The sequence below is a fragment of the Vombatus ursinus genome, unplaced genomic scaffold, assembly GCF_900497805.2.
Source record: "Vombatus ursinus unplaced genomic scaffold, bare-nosed wombat genome assembly UNPS02014159.1, whole genome shotgun sequence".
Taxonomy (NCBI): Eukaryota; Metazoa; Chordata; class Mammalia; order Diprotodontia; family Vombatidae; genus Vombatus; species Vombatus ursinus.
In genome coordinates this window covers 462,582-471,569 of record NW_020953937.1, presented here as the reverse complement: position 1 = coordinate 471,569, position 8,988 = coordinate 462,582, and the positions used below count along the sequence as shown (strand labels likewise).

At 61.3% G+C, this 8,988-nt stretch overlaps 2 protein-coding genes across 2 annotated transcripts; both read left to right on the top strand.

Moving 5' to 3' along the window:
• The first annotated feature begins 444 nt into the window (after positions 1–444).
• Positions 445–3,431, top strand: RPS5 (ribosomal protein S5). Its single transcript, XM_027859171.1, has 6 exons — positions 445–569; positions 1,413–1,521; positions 1,662–1,871; positions 2,816–2,944; positions 3,099–3,197; positions 3,294–3,431. The coding sequence occupies exons 2-6, from the start codon at positions 1,414–1,416 to the stop codon at positions 3,360–3,362; spliced, it is 615 nt and encodes a 204-aa protein (XP_027714972.1). The 5' UTR covers positions 445–569; position 1,413; the 3' UTR covers positions 3,363–3,431.
• A 503-nt stretch (positions 3,432–3,934) lies between these two features.
• On the top strand, positions 3,935–7,949 carry RNF225 (ring finger protein 225). Its single transcript, XM_027859169.1, has 2 exons — positions 3,935–4,336; positions 5,861–7,949. Exon 2 carries the CDS (start codon positions 5,868–5,870, stop codon positions 6,828–6,830), a length of 963 nt encoding a protein of 320 aa, XP_027714970.1. The 5' UTR covers positions 3,935–4,336; positions 5,861–5,867; the 3' UTR covers positions 6,831–7,949.
• Positions 7,950–8,988: the final 1,039 nt, after the last annotated feature.

Genomic DNA, 8,988 nt, shown 5'->3' with positions numbered 1-8,988 from the left:
GGGTTAGGGTTAGGGTTAGGGTTAGGGTTAGGGTTAGGGTTAGGGTTGCGCTTCTGACAGGGAGATGAGGGAATCGGCACGCCCAAGAAGTCCCAAACACGCGCCATCACAGTCGACGGAGGCGAGGAGAGAGGAGGAGAGCGGGGTATTGGAAGGCTGGCGCCCCGCACTACACACGTGTGTCTTGGGCATCTGCCTTCTGACAACATGGCGGCCTGGGACTCACTGGCGTTTCTGCGCCTGCGCCTCAGCTGCCGGAAGCAGCTTAGGGGGTGTGGCTTCACTCGCGGACGCACGCGCAGTCTCTAAGCCTGTGGCCCACGTGTCATTAGAAGCAGGCGCCAGGACTTTCCGGACTGCTCAGTGCGCCTGCGCACAGTCGTCTCTCGTTGGCTGGCGACCCGGAAGCAGTCGTGTCCATTTAAAATCCGAGACCCCGCGGGCGCGGCCTCTTTCCTGTTCCGGCGCTCGAGAGAGGCGCGTGGAGTGAGCGCGGCCGTGAGTGTGCGCCCCCGCACCCGGCATCTAGAGACTCCTTCTGCCCCGAGAACCGACCGAGGACCCAGCGAGTGAGTGCAGGCCTCCGTGCCTTTGCCCGGCGTCTGCCGATCCTCGTTACCCCCCCCAACACACCTTGTGCACAGGGGAAACTGAGGCGGGAGGGAAGCTGCCTGCAGGGTGGGCGGGGGAGGGGCGGGAGGCCGCGTTGGGCCCGGTCTGGCCTCCGTCTGTCAGCGGCTGTGCAGGGAGGAGGGCTTCAGCGCACTGGAAGGGCCTCCCCGGGATCCCGCCCCAGGGGCTGCTGGGGAAAGGGGGGATATCTCTAGTAGATGGGTAAGGGCATTCTCACAGTGGGAGGACGGCTCCCCTAATAATCAGCCTGTAGATGGAGGGGGCATCTCTACATTGGAAGGGCCTCCCCATAGTTTTCCTTTAATGGGAGGGAGGTGAGAGGAGGGCATCTTCCCGCTGGAAGGACTGCACCCCCAATAATCCCCTTGTGGATGGAGGGAGTATTTCCACACTGGAAGGTTTCCCCATAATTCTCTAACAGAGATGGGGGGATAGATGAGAGAGGAGCAATACCACATTGGAAAGACTGCCCATCCTATGGTTCGGGGGGGAGGGCATCTTCCCGCTGGAAGGACTGCTCCCCCAATAATCCCCCTGTGGATGGAGGGAGCATCTCCACACTGGAAGCACTCCCCATAATTCTCTAATGTGGGGGGAGGTGAGAGGAGAACACTGCCACACTGGAAGGGCCTCCCCAAATTGGGGAGGGAGAGGGCATCTTCATACTGGAAAGACTGAAATTGGGGGGTAATATTACCCCCAATAATCGCCCCGTGGATGGAGGGGGCATCTCCACACCCCCCGCCAGGCCAGGCCCTGACCCCCATCTTTTCCCCCAGCATGACTGAGTGGGAGACAGCGGCGCCAGCCGTGGCCGAGACCCCCGACATCAAGCTGTTTGGCAAGTGGAGTACAGACGATGTGCAGATCAATGACATCTCCCTGCAGGTGAGCGCGGGGGGGGGGCACTCCCTGGAGACCCCCCCTCTGGAGCCCGGACCTGACTGGTCAGCCATGGTGGGGGTGTTCTTACTGGTCCTGGGTGCTGCTTGTGGCCCCGGGTGCCCCATTTCTGCCCTTCCCCCCAGGATTACATCGCTGTGAAGGAGAAGTATGCCAAGTACCTGCCCCACAGCGCGGGGCGCTACGCTGCCAAGCGCTTCCGCAAGGCCCAGTGCCCCATCGTGGAGCGCCTCACCAACTCCATGATGATGCACGGCCGTAACAACGGCAAGAAGCTCATGACCGTGCGCATCGTCAAGCACGCCTTCGAGATCATCCACCTGCTCACCGGAGAGGTGAGGGGGACCTTAGGGCTCATTGCCCACTCACCAGACAGATGCTGGAGGGTGCTTTGAGGTCATTCACCTGCTCCCGGAGAACGTGGTAGGGGGAAGGAGCCCAGACACCAATGGGCTGTTCCCTGGACAGATAGTGGAGAGTGCTTTGAGATCATTCACCTACTCACAGGGAAGGTATGGGGGGGGAGGAGCCCAGGTATCATTGGGCTGTTCCCTGGACAGATGCTGGAGGGTGCTTTGAGATCATTCACCTACTCACGGGGAAGGTATGGGGGGAGGAGCCCAGACATCCTCGGGCTGTTCCCTGGACAGATGTTGCAGGGTGCTTTGAGATCAGCAGCCTGCTCACCGCAGAGGCATGGGGGTGTGTGTGTGTGTGCCTAAGACACTCACCTGCTGAGTGTGCCTGAGAACTTGGGGGTGCAGGATGTATCCTAGGAGTCATCCCCCTGCTCACTGGAGAGGCATGAGGGATGGGTCTCCCATTCCACAGGCAGGATCCTGTGATGGGAGGGAAGGCTGGGTGTCAGGACTCCTTCCCGTGTGGAAGGGGCTGCCCAGCTGGTGGGATTACCCCCCTGGAGGGTGAGACTGAGGCCCATGGGGGCTGGTCGTGAAACAGCCCACTAAGTTGTTGGGTCATTGGGCCAGTGCTGCTCAGGTCGGCACCCTGGGAGCAGCCCCTAACCTTGTGGCCTGACCTGCCCTCTCCATGATCCCTGGCATCCTGGCTGTCTCTTTGCCACCACTCGTGACAAAGGGCTACTCCTGCTGAGAGACACTGGGGGTCAGGGACCTTGCTGCCCACTGGTGCCAGGAAGCCCAACTGGGCCCTGGATTTCAGGAAAGGGACTCGAGTTTGAGGGCCAGCTCTAGCATGCGCTCCTGGGCAAGGCTGCCCACATTGGCACGGACCCATCAGCTGCCGCCTCTGTCTCCAGAACCCGCTGCAGGTTCTCGTGAATGCCATCATCAACAGTGGTCCCCGAGAGGACTCCACCAGAATTGGGCGGGCAGGGACTGTAAGGCGCCAGGCAGTGGACGTGTCCCCCCTTCGGCGGGTCAACCAGGTAGGGGCAGCAGGCCTGTGAGTGGGTGGTGCGGGGATCCCCAGGGGGTCCCAGGGTGGCAAGAGCTCATTTCCTCCAGATTCCCCAGCACAGCTGGCCTGGGCTAGGCTGGGGTCAGACGGGCCCCTCACCCTGGCCGTTCTCCCTTCCCCAGGCCATCTGGCTCCTCTGCACGGGGGCCCGAGAGGCAGCCTTCCGCAATATCAAGACCATCGCCGAGTGTCTGGCCGACGAGCTCATCAATGCTGCCAAGGTGAGTGGGCAGGGGCCTGGCAGGTGGGTTCGGGTGGGCAGGGAGAGGATGGGAGCGGCCTCTGCTGACCCATGTCCGGCTGTCCTCCCTCCCCAGGGCTCTTCAAACTCTTACGCCATCAAGAAGAAGGACGAGCTGGAACGTGTGGCCAAATCTAACCGCTGATCCTGGTGGCCTCTGTCAATAATAAATGCCCCCGCCCCCTGTAGTGGGGGCAGGGTCCCTGTGCCTGTCTCTGCTGTTTGCTGGTCTTGGGTTTGGGGGGGTCCTGGGCCACCCACACACATGGAACATACATAGAACACACATGCACATGTAGACCTGGCCCCCAGAGCTCTGGGTGAAGGTCCAGGCAAGCAGGTGATCAGCTGTCTGCATCCTCACCATACCAGGGGATCCTCACCGCCGGGCCCCAGGCCGGCTGCCCCCCCATCCCTTGCGGCCCAGGGGACCGATGGGCTCTGAGGAGGGGCAGTAAGCTGTTGGCCTTGGCCCTCAGTAGTGGACTGCCTGGCTCCTGAATCTGTGGGTGTGCTGGGCAAAGCCCTTTATTGCATGCAGTGGGGGGTCAGTTCCCCATCTGGGAAATGGGTGGTTCCAGCCCATGGGACTCCCCCCACTACCTCAGGAGTGGGGCTTCCAAGCCCAGAGGTCAGAGTTGAGGGGGCTGGCGGCAGCTGGGCAGGGTTTGAGCAGGCCTGAGCAGCTGGCCAGTCAACAGCTGACTGCATGTTAGCCTCAGGGCACACCCCCTTGTGCATGCCCCCCAGCCTATGGGGGAAAGGTGGTACCACAGAGATGGGCATGCATTCCTGACCACCCCCGCCATCCGGCTGGCTGAGGGGTGGGGCGGCCCCCACGGGTGCACAGGCAGTGGGGGGCTGGGCCCAGGAGAGGTTCTGCCTGCCCCCGCCCTTCCACCTTGTCTTGGGAGGTAGCTGAACCGGTCTGGCCTGGGAAGCCAAGCTGGGGTTAGCAGTGGACCCCACCCCACCCCACCCACGCCCCCTTGACGAAGACGATCCTGGAGAGACCGGAAAACCAGGGGTTGGGATAGGCCTGGGCCAGGGCAGGCCCAGGAAGGAGTCTGGCAGCCAGCTCCAGAAGGGCCAGACTGCTGACGGCTTCCCCCCGGACAGGTAGGGGGGCCCTTCTCCGACCTCATCCAGAATCTCAGCCTCCCTGACCCTGACCCTCCCCCAGGTGTCTTCAGACTGGGCTGCTGCCCTCTCACACCTGCCCCCCACAGGGATCGGATGCTGGGGAGCCTTGCCCATCTCCCCTTTGGGGTGTCCCCTTGGCTCTGCCCCTTTTCTAATTCTGTCTCCGTGTCCCACCCTACATCTCCATCTTCCTTTCTGGGTCTGGTCTTAAGCCTGGACCGTTGCCATAGCTTCTGTAGGGGATCTGCCTGCCCCAGGGCTCCCCACTACCATCCAGCGTCCTTTCGTCATTCAACTCCAGGGACTCCTCCCAACCTGTGGCCATTTAGAAGCCTCCCTCGTGGACCCTGGCCCCCAGCTGCTTCTCTCGGGGCACCCTCTGGCCTCAGGCCTGGAAGGCTCAGCTCTAGCTACTGGCCTCCCAGGCTGCCTTTGGGTCCCCCTTGAAACCCAGCTTCCTACAGGAAGCCTTCAGTGATCCTGGGTAGAGGTTGTGGGTATGGTGGTTTGCTTGTATCCCCTGTGTTTGGCACAGGGCTGCCAGAGGCATTTACGAAGTGGGTGAGGGGACTGAGTGCAATTAGAGTGCCTGTGAGCCAGGCTGGTACCAAGCAGTGTACAGTGGTCTCCTTTGAGCCTCACAACAACCAAGGGAGCTAGGTGGTGCAGATGGGGAAACTGAGGCAGGTCACAGCTAGGAAGGGTCTGCGTCTCTGTTTTCTGATACTGGGCTGCTGTGCTGATTGACTTGATTTGCTCCACGCTAGCCTCTCCCTGTCCTCAGCTCTGACCCCTTCCTGATGACGTCTCTCCCTGTCTGGGACCCCCTGTCTCTGTCTCCCCAGCATTGACCCTTTCCGCATAACGTCTTTCCCTGTCTCTGATCTGTGTCTCTGTCTCTCCAGCTCTGCCCCCTTTCTGGTTCTCTCTCTGACCCCTTCCTGATAACGTCTTTTGTCTCTGACCCCTGTCTCTGTCTCCCCAGTTCTGACCCCTTCCTGATAATGTCTCTCCCTGTGTCTGACCCCATGTCTGTCTCCCCAGCATTGTCTCCTTCCTGGTAACGTCTCGCCCTGCCTCTGTCTTCCGAGCTTTGTCCCCTTCTTGATAACATCTTTCCCTGTCTGTCTCCCCAGCTCTGACCCTTTTCTAGTTCTCTCTGTCTCTGACCCAGTCTCTCTGTCTCCCCAGCTTTCACCCTTTCCTGATAACGTCTCTCTGTCTCTGACCCCATGTCTCTGTCTCCCCAGCTCTGACCTCTTCCTGATAACATCTCTCCCTGTCTGTGACCCGTGTCTCTGTCTCCTCAGCTTTGTCCCCTTCCTGATAACATCTCTCCCTGTCTCTGTCCCTTGTCTCTGTCTCTCCAGCTATGCCCCCTTTCTAGTTCTCCCTGTGTCTGACCCTGTGTCTCTCTGTCTCCCCAGCATTGTTCCCTTCCTGATCAGGTCTCATCTCTCCCTGTCTCTGATCCCGTATCTCTGCTGCTTTCTCATCTAGGTCTCTGATGCCTTGCCCTCTTACTTGCCTCCGGTGTCCTCGGGGCCCATCCCGTTCCTGGTCCATCCCCAACTCTCCAGGGGCCAGTTCCACTGCACGCTCCCCAGTGGGAGAGGAAGAGGAGGGCGATGAAGATGGGGGGCTCAGGCCCGGCCCTGCTGAGGTGGAGTCCCCCATCCTGCCTCCACCATCCCCCATGGACTGTCTCATCTGCGTCTCCCCCTTTGACGGTGTTTTCAAGCTTCCCAAACGCCTGGCCTGCGGCCACGTCTTCTGCTTGGAGTGCCTGGCACGGCTCTCGCTGGCCACCGTGGGCAGCGGGGAGGCTGTGGCCTGCCCCATGTGTCGGGCTCCCACCCGCCTGCCACCTCGCCGCGGTCCTCCCGCGCTGCCCACAGAGCCCCGTCTTCTGCCCCGGGAGGCCCAGGGCCCCAGCCTCTGCCAGGACTCGGTCCGATTCGACCGGCGACGGGGTCTTCTTTACCTGCGCCCCCCTTCCTCGTCCTCAGGGTTGTCCAAGGCCCGCGAGGGCCCCCCACTCCCCCCTCCTTTGCGGCTGGGCCGGCCCCAAACCAGGACCCTTGGCTGGGACCGCTCGACATGGGCCTTCCATGCAGCGGTCACCCTGGCAGTGCTGGTTACCGCGGGGCTAATCGTCTCTGGGGTCTACATCTTCTTTCTCATTCCCCACTCCACCACTCAAGCTATTGTCTTCCCGCGCCCACCCCTGGCCTCTCCCACCAACTCCTCTTGGTTTCTGCCCCCTGTGACAGCCACTGCAGGATCCTCAACCTTGCCCCAACTCCTGCGGCAGACCAAACCCATGGGAAATGTGCTCCCCACAGAGTTCTCTGGGTCCCCGGATCCCAGGACCCTGCCTCATGGTGGCCAACAGGGGGCTGGACCCCCAAGCTCAAACCAGGCTGAGTTCCTGGGAGAGGCCATGGGTGGTGACCCTCTGGAGGGCTGATAGAGGAGTGTTGGACTTCTCTCTGTGGGCATGTGGTTTGGCAGAAGATTCAAACCTAGAGGAAACTGAGGCAGCCCAGGCAGATCTGGGGTCTTAGGTCTCTTACAGATGGGGAAGCTGAGGCAGCCACGGTAGACACAGGGGCATGAGCAATGGTCGCGTTGAGTGTAAGGAGGGTTGTTTTGGCACTGGCCAAGCCTGGCTCTCCTGGGAAGGCTCAGCTTGGCCCCAGGCCTCGCCGTGGGCCCCCAGGTGGATCCTGGGAGCACAGATGGAGAGGTGGAATCTAGTACAACTCCCCTTCCTCATTTTATAGAGAAAGACGGTGAGGCCCAGAAAAGGGCAGCCCCTTTCTCAGGTGCTGTAGGTAGTGAGTGGGATGTCGGCCCACCCATGTGGGACAGGGGAGATGGGTCCATCTAGACTAGTCATTTCCTCTCTGCGAGCCTCAGTTTCTCCAAATGAAAGTAGGGCTGGAGTGCAGTGGGGTGGAGGGGTTGAAGCCTCATCTTCCCCCCTGGAGCTTCCTTCGTGGCCTGGGGATCTCCAAGCACTTCTCCCAGAGTCCCCATGACCATCCTCAGTTCTGGCAATGCGTCCACCATGGTCATCCCCATCTCCCAAGCCCTGCCCACTGCGATCCAGTGGAGCCACAGCTCCCTGTCCCCTCCCAGGTCCTCTCCTCACACATGTACCACCATGCCCACCCTTGGTCCAGCCGGGCGGTGCCACCCCAGCTCCTTCCTGAGGGGTGGCCCAATGCTTTGTGCTCTCCAGGGCTGTGGGTCGCCCTGAGCCAAGGAGACCTGTCTCCTATCTCTTGACTCCAAGCCTTTGCCCTGGCTCTGCTCCGGCCCCTGGCTTGGTCCAGCCCTGACTCTGAAGGCCCTCCCACCCTCTGCCGCGCCCCCCCCTCCAGCCCGTGGGTCCCTCCTAGAGGAAGGCATGAGACTGTCAGCTCCCTGAGGGCAGGCACCTGCATTTGGTAGCACAGTCGGGAAGACCCGTTATCTCCCTCTGCCATGCCTCGATTTCCCTTTCTGTACAAGCTAAGAGGCTCTGCAAACTCCCGGGATGATCATGTTAGCTTTTGTAATAAATGCCTGTTGATTGATTGACTGACGGATTCCTAGTTGTGCCACTACGTTCTCACGATTCTTCCCTTTTCTGGGAATTCTGGGGCTATGTAAGAAAGAGGTATCTCCAAGCGCCGCCTGAAGCCTTGAAGGTTGGGCCCAGGACTACATAAACCACAGTGCGGCGGGGAAGGTGGGCGCATGCGCAGAGGAGTCCTTAGGGCTCAGCCGTCCCACTACTTGTCCCAGGAGGCTTCGCGCGTTCCACGAACGATAGCAGGAGCGGGCGGTTGCTATGGGACCGTGCTAAGCCCGTGCACGCGCCGCCCCCCCCAGTTGTCATAGAAACGACGGGGGGAGGCCCATGCCCCGGCCAGGCGTGTGGGCGGAACAACGGGACAGCGCGTCCCTCTGGGGGGGTCAGGGGAGGCTGCACCCCGAGGGCCGTGGGAGGAGAGCCGTCCAAGAGGGGCATCCTGGGCACAGAGGGCGAGGGCCGGAAGTGGGTGCGACCATGCTTCCGTTCTGTCCGCCCTCGGGCCAATGGAAGGCAGGCAAGTCCCGCTGCGGGCAGGAGGGGGCGCTGGGCGCATGCGCAGGACTCCCCCCATTCCCCCCCACCCCCACCCCCCCGCCTTTATTCCCAACCCCAACTGGGGAGCCCAGGGAAGGAGCGGTGCCCGCTTCTCCCGCGCCCAGAGGCTGGTGCGGTGCCCTCTGCAGCTGCCCTTTCACCTTTCCCCTCTTCCAGCTCTGCTGTGGGTTGTTGGGGGCCTCAGCAGCCTGCTGGCCGGGGGCCCCCCCAGAGAGGGAAGGCAACGCTGCCCGGGTTCAGTCTGTGAGAGGCCTTCTCTGAGCAGGAGCTCCTGGAGGGAACACACTGCGTGCCATACATGTGGCTAGACCTTCCAACACAGCTCACACCTCATGAACCGCGGGGGATTCACACTGGGAGAAGCCCCCTGACTGAATGAATGTTGGAAGAGGAAGGGAGAGCTCAGCCCTTAACCGATTTCAGAGAATTCACACCGGAAGTGAGGGCTGTGAAAAAACCTCCAGTCACAGCTCAAACCTTATTCAAC